Source organism: Oncorhynchus tshawytscha, linkage group LG03 (assembly GCF_018296145.1).
Source record: "Oncorhynchus tshawytscha isolate Ot180627B linkage group LG03, Otsh_v2.0, whole genome shotgun sequence".
Classification (NCBI taxonomy): Eukaryota; Metazoa; Chordata; class Actinopteri; order Salmoniformes; family Salmonidae; genus Oncorhynchus; species Oncorhynchus tshawytscha.
In genome coordinates, this window is record NC_056431.1 from 77,794,487 (window position 1) to 77,811,145 (window position 16,659).

Below are 16,659 nucleotides of genomic sequence, written 5' to 3' on the forward strand. Positions count from 1 at the left end.
AACTTTCAAAGTTCTTGAAATGTTCCGTATTGACTGACCTTCAGGTCTTAAAGTGATGATGGACTGTCGTTTCTCTTTGCTTATTTGAGATGTTCTTGTCATACATTGGACTTGGTATTTTACTAAATAGGGCTATCTTCTGTATACCACCCCTATCTTGTCACAACACAACTGATTGGCTCAAATGCATTAAGAAGGAAAGAATTTCCACAAACACCTGTTAATTTAAATGCATTCCAGGTGACTACCTCATGAAAATGGTTGAGAGAATGCCAACAGTGCACAAAGCTGTCATCAAGGCAAAGGGTGGCTACTTTGAAGAATCTCAAATCTCAAATATATTTTTTAGTTACTACGTGATTCCATATGTGTTATTCCATACTTTTTTTCAACAATTTAGAAAATGGTTAAAAATAAATTAAAAATAACTCTGGAATGAATAGGTGTGTCCAAACTTTTGACTAGTTCTGTATATTCATGTACTAAACTGTATATCAACCGTAAATCCACTATATGTGTACATCTATTCATTCCCTTGAGGCTCTGTGCCTTCTCTACCTAGTTGTATATAATGTATGTAAACTTGGTTTAAACTCCGCTGTCTGTATTCTGTCTCTATATGTTGTCTATCACTAGCAGCACCATATCACCAGGTAACATTCTGAGTATGTTGTCTAGCAGCACCATATCACCAGGTAACATTCTAAGTATGGTGTCTAGCAGCACCATATCACCAGGTAACATTCTGAGTATGTTGTCTATCACTAGCAGCACCATATCACCAGGTAACATTCTGAGTATGTTGTCTATCACTATCAGCACCATATCACCAGGTAACATTCTGAGTATGTTGTCTATCAGCACCATATCACCAGGTAACATTCTGAGTATGTTGTCTAGCAGCACCATATCACCAGGTAACATTCTGAGTATGGTGTCTATCAGCACCATATCACCAGGTAACATTCTGAGTATGTTGTCTAGCAGCACCATATCACCAGGTAACATTCTGAGTATGGTGTCTAGCAGCACCATATCACCAGGTAACATTCTGAGTATGGTGTCTAGCAGCACCATATCACCAGGTAACATTCTGAGTATGGTGTCTAGCAGCACCATATCACCAGGTAACATTCTGAGTATGGTGTCTAGCAGCACCATATCACCAGGTAACATTCTGAGTATGGTGTCTACCAGCACCATATCACCAGGTAACATTCTGAGTATGTTGTCTATCACTATCAGCACCATATCACCAGGTAACATTCTGAGTATGGTGTCTAGCAGCACCATATCACCAGGTAACATTCTGAGTATGGTGTCTAGCAGCACCATATCACCAGGTAACATTCTGAGTATGGTGTCTAGCAGCACCATATCACCAGGTAACATTCTGAGTATGGTGTCTATCACTAGCAGCACCATATCACCAGGTAACATTCTGAGTATGGTGTCTATCACTAGCAGCACCATATCACCAGGTAACATTCTGAGTATGGTGTCTAGCAGCACCATATCACCAGGTAACATTCTGAGTATGGTGTCTAGCAGCACCATATCACCAGGTAACATTCTGAGTATGTTGTCTAGCAGCACCATATCACCAGGTAACATTCTGAGTATGGTGTCTAGCAGCACCATATCACCAGATAACATTCTGAGTATGGTGTCTAGCAGCACCATATCACCAGGTAACATTCTGAACATGTATACATGTACTTGGTGATTCTCTCCATCAGGGAACAGTAGTTATAGTCATAACTGTACATTTGCAATGACTTACCTGGCTACAAGTATGAAATCACTCATGCACACACACAGACCTCATCCGTAAACCATTTCTCTGTGTTTTACAGCACAGATACCAGGAAGATATGGAGCGCTCCCTCCACCAGGGAGGAGGAGTCTACGCAGGGCTCCGCCCCTCCGCCAGATACCAACAGGCCAAACAGAGAGAGAGAGACCATCAACTGCTACAGCACGTCATCTCCCTCTATCTGTCCTCTTCCCCTGCACAGCCCTCATTCCGCCACCGGGGGGCAGCAGCCCTGCCGGCCCCACCCTACTACGAGGAACCGGAGCTGCCTCTGGACTATGTAGAGGACTACAGTCTGACAGAGCTGGCTATGGCTAGAGCCAGACAACAGCAGCAGCTTCCACAGCATGACTACAGCTCTCTGGCTGGGCTGGATGGTGAGTTAGTAGATCTTGCTATCTTAAAACCTCTTCGGGATCTCTTCTATCCTACTCCCACTCGAATCTCATTAACGCGATTGGTTTGACAACACCCAGTGAAATTGCAGTGCGCCAAATTCAAAAACGGAAATACTCATCGTAAAAATTGATAAAACATACAAGTGTCATACATCAGAATAAAGCTTAACTTCTTGTTAATCCAGCCAAGGTGTCAGATTTCGAAAAGGCTTTACGGCGAAAGCAAACCATGCGATTATCTGAGGACAGCACCCCGCATACAAACACATGAAAATGAGATTTCAACCAGGCAGGTGCGCGACAAAAGACAGAAATAGTGATATAATGAATGCCTTACCTTTGAAGATCTTCTTCTGTTGGCACTCCAAAATGTCCCATAAACATCACAAATGGTCATTTTGTTTGATAATGTCCTTGTTTATGTCCCAAAAATGTCAATTTATTTGGCGCGTTTGATTCACAAATACAACTCGCCCAACATTCCTACAAAGTATCTAATAAGTTATCTTTAAACTTGGTCCAAACATTTCAAACAACATTCCTAATCCGACTGTAGGTACCCTAAAACATAAATAATCTATACAATTTAAGAAGGGATATACTGTGCTCAATACCGGACGAAAACAAAGCTCCAGGTCGCGTGTAACAAAAGACTTCCATGTGTCCATGGAACGGAAAAGAACACTTCTTCATTTCTCAAAAGAAAAACATCAACCAAATTCTAAAGACTGTTGACATATAGTGGAAGCCATAGGAACTGCAAGCATATTCCTATTAAAAAGGCTTTACCATAGAAAACAAATGGAAAACATATTGACCTCAAAAAAACATTCCCTGGATGGATTGTGCTCGGGGTTTCGCCTGCCAAGTCGGCTCTGTTATAATCACAGACATTATTCAAACAGTTTTAGAAACGTCAGAGTGTTTTCCATCCACATCTACTAATAATATGCATATTCTAGCTTCTGGGCCTGAGTAGCAGGCAGTTTACTTTGGGCAAGCTTTTCATCCGGACGTGAAAATACTGCCCCCTAGCCCAAAGAGGTTTTAATGTAGCTCCACCACTGGGCTGGATGGTGAGTTAGTGGGTCTGCTATCTTAATGTAACTCCAACACTGGGCTGGATGGTGAGTTAGTGGAGCTGCTGTCTTAAATCATGGAACAATTAACTCATGAATAACATGGGGCACCACATACGTATTAGTTAATGTAGAGCGGCTATCTCCCGAATCCCCTCTTAAAGATCTGAAGATCTTTTACATCAATAGCAGTCATTAATTATTCTTTACCTTGTTTGTCTCATACCAAACGTCGTAAAATTCTTGCACATCGGCACGAACCCTAGTTTCCATAATGAATCAGCGATATACAAATTGAATTAATTCTTTATTTACTAACTAAATAATCACAGAAATCCATAACAATCCAACAGTAGATATTGTTTACTAACAATGATAGGAAAGTCCCTAGTGGACTAAACAAAAACAGTTTGGTTATAGCATGACAGATTCAGAGAGGAAAAGCGAGGAGCGGAGGAAGACAATGGGAACCTATTCTTGCATAAATGTGAATACATATGCACTTTAACAATCGCTCGTTCGGATAAAGGAATGAAATCAGTATTTACGATTAAGCTGGTGATGCGAGGCTCTGGTTTGCCGAGTCGAGGTCACCATTGTCCCTTTGTGGATTCTGCCGGGTCGTTGTGGAATGAGATGTTCATCTCACTTGCGGTCTTCTGCGTCGGTCAATGTTTTTACTAGATTTGCTACCTTTACAGCTGCAGTCTGTATGGCTGTAATCTAGGACTCTCTTCTTCTTGAGAGATCAATAGTTCAGAGTTCATACAATTTCACGTGTGGAGCAGGCTCTCATGTTTTCAATTCTGTAGAGTTGAAATTAGAATTAGCCCTTTTAAAACGCGAGGACAAGTCCACATGGTATTTGGAACTGACTTTGGGTCACGTGGGGCTTTTATAGAAATGTAGTAAAGGGGTTGGTTCATCATTTCCAACCAATGTCTGTTCACTTGGGCGTGGCCACTGACTGGACACGAGTTACCATAAAAACAAAAAAATTTTTTTTAGAGGACTTAAATCACATTGTAATCTTTTCAAAGTATTCTTATACTTAGTCAAACATTTTGTCCAACCTTTAGATGCAAGCCTCATAATTGAGGAAAAGCAGGGTAATGTGGCTGTGCGTTTCTTTTTTTCCCCCATGGTGTCACAACGGTGAACAAAGTGGACGGATCGTAGCTGCCCACCCTACCCCCACCCACCCACCCCCACCCTACCCCCACCCACCGACCATTTACACATTCTCAACAAAATAAATATTGTTAAATTCTCAAATTCTGGGACGTTGTGCAATTGGGCGGGAGAGTCCCTTTGTCTTGGGCGGGAGAGTCCCTTTGTCTTGGATGGGAGATTCCCTTTGTCTTGGACGGGAGATTCCCTTTGTCTTGGGCAGGAGAGTCCCTTTGTCTTGGGCAGGAGATTCCCTTTGTCTTGGGCGAAAGAGTCCCTTTGTCTTGGGCGAAAGAGTCCCTTTGTCTTGGGCGGGAGAGTCCCTTTGTCTTGGGCGGGAGAGTCCCTTTGTCTTGGGCGAAAGAGTCCCTTTGTCTTGGGCGAAAGAGTCCCTTTGTCTTGGGCGAAAGAGTCCCTTTGTCTTGGGCGAAAGAGTCCCTTTGTCTTGGGCGAAAGAGTCCCTTTGTCTTGGGCGGGAGAGTCCCTTTGTCTTGGGCAGGAGAGTCCCTTTGTCTTGGGCGGGAGAGTCCCTTTGTCTTGGGCGGGAGAGTCCCTTTGTCTTGGGCGGGAGAGTCCCTTTGTCTTGGGCGAAAGACTCCCTTTGTCTTGGGCAGGAGAGTCCCTTTGTCTTGGGCAGGAGAGTCCCTTTGTCTTGGGCGGGAGAGTCCCTTTGTCTTGGGCGGGAGAGTCCCTTTGTCTTGGGCAGGAGAGTCCCTTTGTCTTGGGCGGGAGAGTCCCTTTGTCTTGGGCGGGAGATTTCCTTTGTCTTGGGCAGGAGAGTCCCTTTCTCTTGGGCGGGAGAGTCCCTTTCTCTTGGGCGGGAGAGTCCCTTTGTCTTGGGCGGGAGAGTCCCTTTGTGACACTCTCTCTCTCTCTCCATGTGGCAAGGGAGAAGAGGGCCTCTGCCAGGAATTTATGACACTGTTGTAAAGTCATAAAACTGCCCCCCCTCCTAACAGGAGAGGGGGGTGGGAGGGTTCACATCTCTGCTAGAGAGGGCTAGCGTCATGACACAGTGAAGGGCTGTTAAGCTAAAACCAGGACTTGAATCGAGGTGGTATGAGAGGGTATGCCATGGGCCTACCTTTTATTGAAGAAAACCACAGGCCTAACCATTGTTAGCTTAAGATTTTACAGAAAATAAAACCGATCCAATTACATAAAGTGATTTATAACAGCGCGTTAGACCACAATGCTTTATGCTAGAAACAAAGTCATGGGAATGACGTGACTCGGATGCATTATGGGAATATCAGTGTTTAGTTTCAGAGACATTCAGAGGCTGAGCTACAACCTTTTGCAGCCGAGGAGACAAAACATTCACTTTGCTTGGAAACTAATCTAATTCTGTCACTATCCATTGATTAAGCTGTTCACTTTCTGTGACAGCTTCTCTTGTTGGGTTAAGCTTCTGAAGATGAGTAGCCAGCATTTAAAGCTTACATTTTTCTGTGTCTGTAGACCTACTGTCTCGGGGTGGAAAGGTAGGCCTAACTTTTGAAAGTACCAAGCTCAAATTCCTAAGATTTAATTATTTTCGAACAGGGACAGTTTTGTTGCAAACAAGACACACTGATTTGGCATTGGAGAAATGTGATAAGATGAACACATAGACCTATCTCTCTGTCCATTCTTAGCCTGTAGTTTTGGTCATTGGTGTGGAAATAAAAAAGATTCTGCTAATATAGGCCGTCATTGTAAATAAGAATTTGTTCTTATTAACTGACTTGTCTAGTTAAATAAAGGTTAAATAAATAAAGGAAATAAAAAACATTCTATGTAAAAATGACGTAAAATGACTTGAAATGTTTTCTAAAAGGCATCTCTTTCTCTGACCTACAAAATACGATGATAGATTCATGCAATGATTTTATTTATTTATTACAAAGGAAATGTTTCCACCTTTACTCTTGTCCACGTTGGTCTGTGAACCCATAACCTTCTGGCTAGCAGCCCGATCTAACAAAATGCCTGCATTGCCATGTAATGGTTACAGGACAAAGATCAGTTTCCAAAACTGCAAATCTAAGGCTCTCTTCTGTCCAGGAAGTGAGGGTAAACTGCATATCTAAGCCTCTGTTCTGTCCAGGGAGTGAGGGTAAACTGCATATCTAAGCCTCTGTTCTGTCCAGGGAGTGAGGGTAAACTGCATATCTAAGACTCTGTTCTGTCCAGGGAGTGAGGGTAAACTGCATATCTAAGGCTCTGTTCTGTCCAGGGAGTGAGGGTAAACTGCATATCTAAGCCTCTGTTCTGTCCAGGGAGTGAGGGTAAACGTTAGGCATGTTCTCTGCTATCCACTTCATGTTTTAATTATTATTTGGGGTTTTGGGGGAGGGACACTTGTTTTTTCCCCCCAAGTATTCAGGGAGTGTTTAGGTCAAATGTAGCTTGCAGAAGTCAGGGCCATTATTTTCATTTCACAGAGGTCCGGTGGGTGGTTGGGTGGTCAGGGTGGGTGGTTGGTTGGTTGGTTGGTCAGGGTGGGTGGTTGGGTGGTCAGGGTGGTTGGTTGGGTGGTTGGTCAGGGTTGGTTGGTTGGTTGGTTGGTCAGGGTGGGTGGTTGGGTGGTCAGGGTGGTTGGTTGGGTGATCAGGGTGGGTGGTTGGGGGTGGGTGGTTGGTTGGGTGGTCAGGGTGGGGGTGGTTGGGTGGTCAGGGTGGGTGGTTGGGTGGGTGGTTGGGTGGTCAGGGTGGTTGGTTGGGTGGTCAGGGTGGTTGGTTGGGTGGTCAGGGTGGGTGGTTGGGTGGTCAGGGTGGGTGGTTGGGTGGTCAGGGTGGTTGGTTGGTTGGGTGGTCAGGGTGGTTGGTTGGGTGGTCAGGGTGGTTGGTTGGGTGGTCAGGGTGGTTGGTTGGGTGGTCAGGGTGGGTGGTTGGGTGGTCAGGGTGGGTGGTTGGGTGGTCAGGGTGGGTGGTTGGGTGGTCAGGGTGGTTGGTTGGGTGGTCAGGGTGGGTGGTTGGGTGGTCAGGGTGGTTGGTTGGTCAGGGTGGATGGTTGGGTGGTCAGGGTGGGTGGTTGGGTGGTCAGGGTGGGTGGTTGGGTGGTTGGTCAGGGTGGTTGGTTGGGTGGTCAGGGTGGGTGGTTGGGTGGTCAGGGTGGGTGGTTGGGTGGTCAGGGTGGATGGTCAGGGTGGGTGGTTGGGTGGTCAGGGTGGGTGGTTGGGTGGTCAGGGTGGGTGGTCAGGGTGGGTGGTTGGGTGGTCAGGGTGGGTGGTTGGGTGGTCAGGGTGGGTGGTCAGGTGGTTGGTTGGTTGGTTGGTCAGGGTGGGTGGTTGGGTGGTCAGGGTGGGTGGTTGGGTGGTCAGGGTGGGTGGATAGGATGGTTGGTTGGTTGGTTGGTCAGGGTGGTTGGTTGGGTGGTCAGGGTGGGTGGTTGGGTGGTCAGGGTGGGTGGTCAGGGTGGTTGGTTGGTTGGTTGGTCAGGGGTGGTTGGGTGGTCAGGGTGGGTGGTTGGGTGGTCAGGGTGGTTGGTTGGGTGGTCAGGGTGGGTGGTCAGGGTGGTTGGTTGGTTGGTTGGTTTGGTCAGGGTGGGTGGTTGGGTGGTCAGGGTGGTTGGTGGGTGGTTGGTTGGTTGGGTGGTCAGGGTGGTTGGTGGGTGGTCAGGGTGGGTGGTCAGGGTGGGTGGTTGGGTGGTCAGGGTGGGTGGTCAGGGTGGTTGTTTGGGTGGTCAGGGTGGGTGGTTGGGTGGTCAGGGTGGGTGGTTGGGTGGTTGGGTGGTCAGGGGGTGGTGGTTGGGGTGGTCAGGGTGGGTGGTTGGGTGGTCAGGATGGGTGGGTGGTTGGGTGGTCAGGGGGTGGTTGGTTGGTTGGTCAGGGTGGTTGGTTGGGTGGTCAGGGTGGGTGGTTGGGTGGTCAGGGTGGGGTGGTTGGGTGGTCAGGGTGGTTGGTTGGGTGGTCAGGTGGTTGGTTGGTTGGGTGGTCAGGGTGGGTGGTTGGGTGGTCAGGGTGGTTGGTGGGTGGTCAGGGTGGGTGGTTGGGTGGTCAGGGTGGGGTGGGTGGTCAGGGTGGGTGGTTGGTTGGGTGGTCAGGGTGGGTGGTTGGGTGGTCAGGGTGGGTGGTTGGGTGGTCAGGGTGGGTGGTCAGGGTGGTTGGTTGGTTGGTTGGTCAGGGTGGTTTGTTGGGTGGTCAGGGTGGGTGGTTGGGTGGTCAGGGTGGGTGGTTGGGTGGTCAGGGTGGGTGGTTGGTTGGTTGGTCAGGTTGGGTGGTTGGGTGGTCAGGGTGGTTGGTTGGTTGGTCAGGTTGGGTGGTTGGGTGGTCAGGGTGGGTGGTTGGGTGGTCAGGGTGGTTGGTTGGTTGGTCAGGGTGGTTGGTTGGGTGGTCTGGGTGGTTGGTTGGGTGGTCAGGGTGGGTGGTTGGGTGGTCAGGGTGGGGGTTGGGTGGTCGGGTGGGTGGTTGGGTGGTCGGGTGGGTGGTTGGGTGTTCAGGGTGGGTGGTTGGGTGGTCAGGGTGGTTGGTTGGGTGGTTGTTCAGGGTGGGTGGTTGGGTGGTCAGGGTGGGTGGTTGGGTGGTCAGGGTGGGTGGTCAGGGTGGTTGGTTGGTTGGTTGGTCAGGGTGGTTGGTTGGGTGGTCAGGGTGGGTGGTTCGGTGGTCAGGGTGGTTGGTTGGGTGGTCAGGGTGGGTGTATAACGTAAACATGTAGTATTCCAAACTTTGCAAGTTTGAATCTCATCACGGATCATTTTAGCTAATTAGCAACTTTTTGACCACTTACTACTTTTTTAGCTGTACGCAACAAGAATATAAACCCAACACACAACAAGATTATAAACCCAACACACAACAAGAATATAAACCCAACACGCAACAAGATTATAAACCCAACACGCAACATGATTATAAACCCAACACGCAACAAGAATATAAACCCATCACGCAACAAGATTTTAAACCCAACACGCAACAAGATTATAAACCCAACACGCAACAAGATTATAAACCCAACACGCAACAAGATTATAAACCCAACACGCAACAAGAGTATAAACCCAACACCCAACAAGAATATAAACCCAACATGCAACAAGAATATAAACCCAACTCGCAACAAGATTATAAACCCAACACGCAACAAGAATATAAACCCAACATGCAACAGGAATATAAACCCAACACGCAACAAGATTATAAACCCAACACGCAACAAGAATATAAACCCAACACGCAACAAGAATATAAACCCAACACGCAACAATAATATAAACCCAACACGCAACAAGAATATAAACCCAACACGCAACAAGAATATAAACCCAACACGCAACAAGATTATAAACCCAACACCCAACAAGAATATAAACCCAACACGCAACAAGAATATAAACCCAACATGCAACAAGAATATAAACCCAACATGCAACAAGAATATAAACCCAACATGTAACAAGATTTGACTGAGTTATAGTTCATATAAGGAAATCTGTCAATTTCAATAAACTCATTAGGCCCTGATATATGGATTTCACATGGCTAGGCATGGGTGCTGCCATGGGCCAATCACAATGGGTTTTTCCAGTAGCTAGCTACACCACTACCTGGTAAAACAGTAATGTGTAGTTCCAGTAGCTAGCTACACCACAACCTGGTAAAACAGTAGTGTGTAGTTCCAGCAGTTAGCTACACCGCTACATGGTAAAACAGTAGTGTGTAGTTCCAGCAGTTAGCTACACCGCTACATGGTATAACAGTAGTGTGTAGTTCCAGCAGTTAGCTACACCGCTACATGGTAAAACAGTAGTGTGTAGTTCCAGTAGTTAGCTACACCGCTACATGGTAAAACAGTAGTGTGTAGTTCCAGTAGCTAGCTACACCGCTACCTGGTAAAACAGTAGTGTGTAGTTCCAGTAGTTAGCTACACCACTACATGGTAAAACAGTAGTGTGTAGTTCCAGTAGTTAGCTACACCACTACATGGTAAAAAGTAATTACTACTGAAAACACTGCCAAGATTTGAATTTAGTTCAACTACCACCAAACTACAACAAAATGTAACTAAATTACTAGTTGAACTATATGTAGTTCACTACTCTCCAATCCTGACATAGTCTCCTGTCTGTGTAGAGTCTATCCTACAGCGTATGGTGGAGACCCTGGACAGGTATGGTATTGACCCTAGAGAGCTGACCCCCCAGCAGCTCTACAGACTGGCTGTGGTGCTGCAGCTGATGCAGGCTGAGGACAAGAACAACATAGGTACTTACTTACAACACATTGTAGTCGTTAAATAAATGATACACATTTCCTCATTTTTTTGCCTCCCAGTCTGTCCTTTTTATTGAATTTCCAGCAACCTGGTCTCAGAGCATTTTGTATTATTCTGTGCGTAAGTCACTCCATTTAGTATGATACGTTACGTTTAGTTTGGTATGTATTCATTTGTGGATGTCAATCGCACATTTCGTATAATTACAATTCATATTGAATGTAATGAATTTGCAAAATGCGCAATATGTTACGAATTTGGTAAATGTACAATATGTTATAAATTTACAAAATGCTACGAATTCTAGCTAGCTTGCTAACGTTAGCTAGGCTAGGGTTAGGGTTAGGAGTTAGGGTTAAGGTTACAGTTAAGTTTAGGAGTTAGGTTAACGGATTAAGGTTAGGTGAAGGCTTGTTAACATGCTAAGTAGTTGCAAAGTAGCTAACAAGTTGCAGGTAGTTGAAAGTTGCTAATTCGCTAAAATGCTAAATTTGTAAGTGATGAGATTCAAACTCGCAACTTTTGGGTTGCTAGACATTCGCGTTATCCATCCACCCCCGACCAACCACCCTCCAGTCGATTTTGCCTCAAGTAACCATCTGTCTTGTGTAATCATACAAAAACAAAACATATCATACCAAATGGAGAGCCTTCGGAATTACATACAGAATAATACAAAATGCTCTGAGACCAGGTTGGTATACCAAATGACCTGTGAAGTGCTGTGCCCACGTACTACAGCACACTGTTACCCTTTTCATCTTGTTGGACCATCCTAATCTCACGAGCTGCCAGGATGGTATATCAGGGCAGTCCTTTTCAACACAGTTGGTGTAAACGATGGTGGGATGCCTCACAAGGCTAGCTCAGTACATCTTGGTTTGGCTCGATGTGTATGAAAAGGGGATATATCTGTCTGCACACAGAAAGGCCCATAGTCATTTAATACCAATGAATAATGAATGCATTACATGAGTCATTTCCTATACTCCATCTGCCTTGTTAAAAACGTCTTTATATTGCTCCCTCTTGTTTTTCAGAGCCACTTACCGATGATCCAAAGAAGGTATGTTCAGATCAGACAGGAGTATACATGGTATATAAAATACATCAAATGTCATGTGACAAAAACATGTTGTATACTGTAACATAATGACCGTATTACCATTATCTTCATGTGTGGCCTCCTCCTTCTTCTCCTCCTCATCTTCCTTCCTCCTTCGACCTCCTCCTGCTCCTCCTCCTCCTTCTTCTCCTCCTCATCTTCCTTCCTCCTTCGACCTCCTCCTGCTCCTCCTCCTCATCTTCCTCATCTTCATCTTCCTTCCTCCTTCGACCTCCTCCTGCTCCTCCTCCTCATCTTCCTCATCTTCATCTTCCTTCCTCCTTCGACCTCCTCCGCCTCCTCCTGCTCCTCCTCCTCTACCTCTTCCTCCTCTTCCTCCCCCATCTTCCCTCCACCTCCTCCTGCTCCTCTTCATCTTCCTTCCTCCTTCGACCTGCTCCTGCTCCTCCTCATCTTCATCTTCCTTCCTCCTTCGACCTCCTCCTGCTCCTCCTCCTCATCTTCCTCATCTTCATCTTCCTTCCTCCTTCGCCTCCTCCGCCTCCTCCTGCTCCTCCTCCTCTGCCTCTTCCTCCTCTTCCTCCTCTGTCTTCCCTCCACCTCCTCCTATACACAGACTCAGCAGGTTCTTAAAAGCAGTGACACAGTGCCCGAAAAGGTAGAGAAAGCTCCCGTCCTTGTCCCCGGGCCCAAAGTGGTCCCTACCCTGGCCTCAGCTGCCACTAGTCCCCCCATCACGGCACCTCTAGAGGGCAGCGTGACGGCCAAGGACTCCTCCGTCTCTGTGGAGGATGTGAAAGAGAAGGTGAAAAGCTCCAGTGTCCCAGCTGCTGAGAGGGGAACAGCAGACAGGGAGAAGTATGGATACATCGTCACCAACCAGAGGTCTGTTCTGGTAACTGACTGTGTGAATATCTAGTTTAATAACCTCTCATAGTACCTAATACAGGCTGGACTGGGTCGTCCTGTTACAAATGGATATGACGTATGTTAAATGTATCTGTGCCTGAGTCCCTTGTATCATTAGCTCGTCATTGCCGGATGGCAAGGTCACATGCTGTGCTGTTGAGTCTCGACTCAGGTCACATGCTGTGATGTTGAGTCTCGACTCAGGTCACATGCTGTGATGTTGAGACTCTCAGGTCACATGCTGTGATGTTGAGTCTCGACTCAGGTCACATGCTGTGATGTTGAGACTCTCAGGTCACATGCTGTGATGTTGAGTCTCTCAGGTCACATGCTGTGATGTTGAGTCTCGACTCAGGTCACATGCTGTGATGTTGAGACTCTCAGGTCACATGCTGTGATGTTGAGTCTCTAGGGTTTTATGCTGTGATGTTGAGTCTAGACTCAGGTCACATGCTGTGATGTTGAGTCTAGTCTCTAAGGTCACATGCTGTGATGGTGAGTCTCTAGGGTTTTATGCTGTGATGTTGAGTCTCTCAGGTCACATGCTGTGATGTTTAGTCTCTAGGGTTTTATGCTTTGATGTTGAGTCTAGACTCAGGTCACATGCTGTGATGTTGAGTCTCTAAGGACTCAGGTCACATGCTGTGATGTTGAGTCTAGGACTCAGGTCACATGCTGTGATGTTGAGTCTCTAGGGTTTTATGCTGTGATGTTGAGTCTAGACTCAGGTCACATGCTGTGATGTTGAGTCTAGTCTCTAAGGTCACATGCTGTGATGGTGAGTCTCTAGGGTTTTATGCTGTGATTTTGAGACTAGACTATCAGGTCATATGCTGTGATGTTGAGACTAGACTCTCAGGTCACATGCTGTGATGTTGAGTCTCTAAGTTCACATGCTGTGATGTTGAGTCTCTAAGGTTACATGCTGTGATGTTGAGTCTAGGCCCTAAGGTCACATGCTGTGATGTTGAGTCTCTAAGGTCACATGCTGTGATGTTGGTCTCTCAGGTATGCTGTGATGTTGAGTCTCTAAGGTCACATGCTGTGATGTTGAGGTCTCTGAAGGTCATATGCTGTGATGTTGAGTCTCTAAGGTCACATGCTGTGATGTTGAGTCTCTAAGGTCACATGCTGTGATGTTGAGTCTCTAAGGTCACATGCTGTGATGTTGAGTCTAGGCCCTAAGGTCATATGCTGTGATGTTGAGTCTCTAAGGTCATATGCTGTGATGTTGAGTCTCTAAGGTCATATGCTGTGATGTTGAGTCTCTGAGGTCACATGCTGTGATGTTGAGTCTAGGCCCTAAGGTCATATGCTGTGATGTTGAGTCTCTAAGGTCATATGCTGTGATGTTGAGTCTCTAAGGTCACATGCTGTGATGTTGAGTCTCTAAGGTCACATGCTGTGATGTTGAGTCTCTAAGGTCATATGCTGTGATGTTGAGGTCATATCTGAAGGTCACATGCTGTGATGTTGAGTCTCTAAGGTCACATGCTGTGATGTTGAGTCTCTAAGGTCATATGCTGTGATGTTGAGTCTCTAAGGTCACATGCTGTGATGTTGAGTCTCTAAGGTCATATGCTGTGATGTTGAGTCTCTAAGGTCACATGCTGTGATGTTGAGTCTAGGCCCTAAGGTCATATGCTGTGATGTTGAGTCTCTAAGGTCACATGCTGTGATGTTGAGTCTAGGTCCTATGCTGTGATGTTGAGTCAGGTCATGCTGTGATGTTGAGTCTCTAAGGTCACATGCTGTGATGTTGAGTCTCTAAGGTCATATGCTGTGATGTTGAGTCTCTAAGGTCACATGCTGTGATGTTGAGTCTCTAAGGTCACATGCTGTGATGTTGAGTCTCTAAGGTCATATGCTGTGATGTTGAGTCTCTAAGGTCACATGCTGTGATGTCTTAAGGTCACATGCTAGGTCCTAAGGTCACATGCTGTGATGTTGTGAGGTATGCTTGAGTCTCTAAGGTCACATGCTGTGATGTTGAGTCTAGGCCCTAAGGTCACATGCTGTGATGTTGAGTCTCTAAGGTCACATGCTGTGATGTTGAGTCTCTAAGGTCACATGCTGTGATGTTGAGTCTCTAAGGTCATATGCTGTGATGTTGAGTCTCTAAGGTCACATGCTGTGATGTTGAGTCTCTAGGGTCATATGCTGTGATGTTGAGTCTCTAAGGTCATATGCTGTGATGTTGAGTCTCTAAGGTCACATGCTGTGATGTTGAGTCTCTAAGGTCACATGCTGTGATGTTGAGTCTCTAAGGTCACATGCTGTGATGTTGAGTCTCTAAGGTCACATGCTGTGATGTTGAGTCTCTAAGGTCACATGCTCTCTCTAAGGTCATATGCTGTGATGTTGAGTCTCTAAGGTCAGTCTATGCTGTGATGTTGAGTCTCTAAGGTCACATGCTGTAAGGATGCTGTGATGTTGAGTCTCTAAGGTCACATGCTGTGATGTTGAGTCTCAGGTCATGCTGTGATGTTGAGTCTCTAAGGTCACATGCTGTGATGTTGAGTCTCTAAGGTCACATGCTGTGATGTTGAGTCTCTAAGGTCACATGCTGTGATGTTGAGTCTAGGCCCTAAGGTCACATGCTGTGATGTTGAGTCTCTAAGGTCACATGCTGTGATGTTGAGTCTCTAAGGTCACATGCTGTGATGTCTAAGGTCACATGCTGTGATGTCTCTAAGGTCATATGCTGTGATGTTGAGTCTCTAAGGTCATATGCTGTGATGTTGAGTCTCTAAGGTCACATGCTGTGATGTTGAGTCTCTAGGGTCATATGCTGTGATGTTGAGTCTCTAGGGTCATATGCTGTGATGTTGAGTCTCTAAGGTCACATGCTGTGATGTTGAGTCTCTAGGGTCATATGCTGTGATGTTGAGTCTCTAGGGTCATATGCATGTTGATGAACGTGTTGATTGTGTGTTGTTGTTGGTGTTGTTATTGTTCTCCAGTCCTCTCAGTCTGTATAATGGGGTGAAACTACTGGGCGTACTTGCAGAGAGGATCCACCTGACTACCAGCAGCTTCATCAACATCAGGTAGTGCACTGTGTGTGTGTGTGTGTGGTGTGTTTGTGTGTAGGCATGTGTGTGTAAGCTAATCGACTCATTTTGTTCCTCCAGTGTGGTGGGCCCTGCCCTGACGTTCAGGATCAGGCAGAACCCTCAGAACATGAGTGCAGAGGATATGGCTGAGAAGGCTGGTGAGAACATCTCTCTCTCTGTCTCTCTCTCTCTGTCTCTGTCTCTCTGTCTCTCTCTCTCTCTGTCTCTCTCTGTCTCTCTCTCTCTCTGTCTCTCTCTCTCTCTCTCGCTGTCTCTCTCTCTCTGTCTCTCTCTCTCTGTCTCTCTCTCTCTGTCTCGCTCTGTCTCTCTCTCTCTCTGTCTCTCTCTGTCTCTCTCTCTCTCTCTGTTTCTCTCTCTCTGGCTGGTCTCTGTCTCTCTCTGTCTCTCTCTCTCTATCTCTGTCTCTCTCTCTCTCTGTTTCTCTGTCTCTCTCTCTGTCTCTCTCTGTCTCTCTCTCTCTGTCTCTCTCTCTCTGTCTCTCTCTGTCTCTCTCTCTCTCTCTGTCTCTCTCTGTCTCTCTCTCTTTCTCTCTCTCTGTGTCTCTCTGTTTCTCTCTCTCTGTCTCTCTCTCTGTCTCTCTCTCTCTCTCTGTCTCTCTCTGTCTCTCTCTCTCTCTCTCTCTCTCTCTCTGTCTCTCTCTCTCTCTCTCTCTGTCTCTCTCTCTCTGTCTCTCTCTCTGTCTCTCTCTCTCTCTGTCTCTCTCTCTGTCTCTCTCTCTCTGTCTCTCTCTCTGTCTCTCTCTGTCTCTCTCTCTCTCTCTCTCTCTCTCTCTCTCTGTTTCTCTCTCTCTGTCTCTCTCTCTCAATTCAATTAAATTCAAGGGCTTTATTGGCATGGGAAACATGTGTTGACATTGCCAAAGCAAGTGAGGGAAATAATATACAAAAGTGAAATAAACAATAAAAATTAACAGTAGACATCACACATACAGAGGTTTCAAAACAATA

General features: G+C 46.3%; 1 protein-coding gene across 2 annotated transcripts in view; it reads left to right on the top strand.

The window, feature by feature from the left end:
- The window catches only part of LOC112239088 (receptor-type tyrosine-protein phosphatase-like N), a 131,198-nt gene that overhangs the window by 41,632 nt on the left and 72,907 nt on the right, over window positions 1-16,659 (top strand). For both annotated transcript variants that reach the window (XM_042320034.1, XM_042320033.1), the window contains exons 6-11: window positions 1,857-2,193; window positions 10,519-10,650; window positions 11,701-11,726; window positions 12,343-12,611; window positions 15,599-15,685; window positions 15,770-15,849. In XM_042320034.1, coding sequence (XP_042175968.1) covers window positions 1,857-2,193; window positions 10,519-10,650; window positions 11,701-11,726; window positions 12,343-12,611; window positions 15,599-15,685; window positions 15,770-15,849 — 931 coding nt within the window. The remainder of the gene's footprint in view (window positions 1-1,856; window positions 2,194-10,518; window positions 10,651-11,700; window positions 11,727-12,342; window positions 12,612-15,598; window positions 15,686-15,769; window positions 15,850-16,659) is intronic.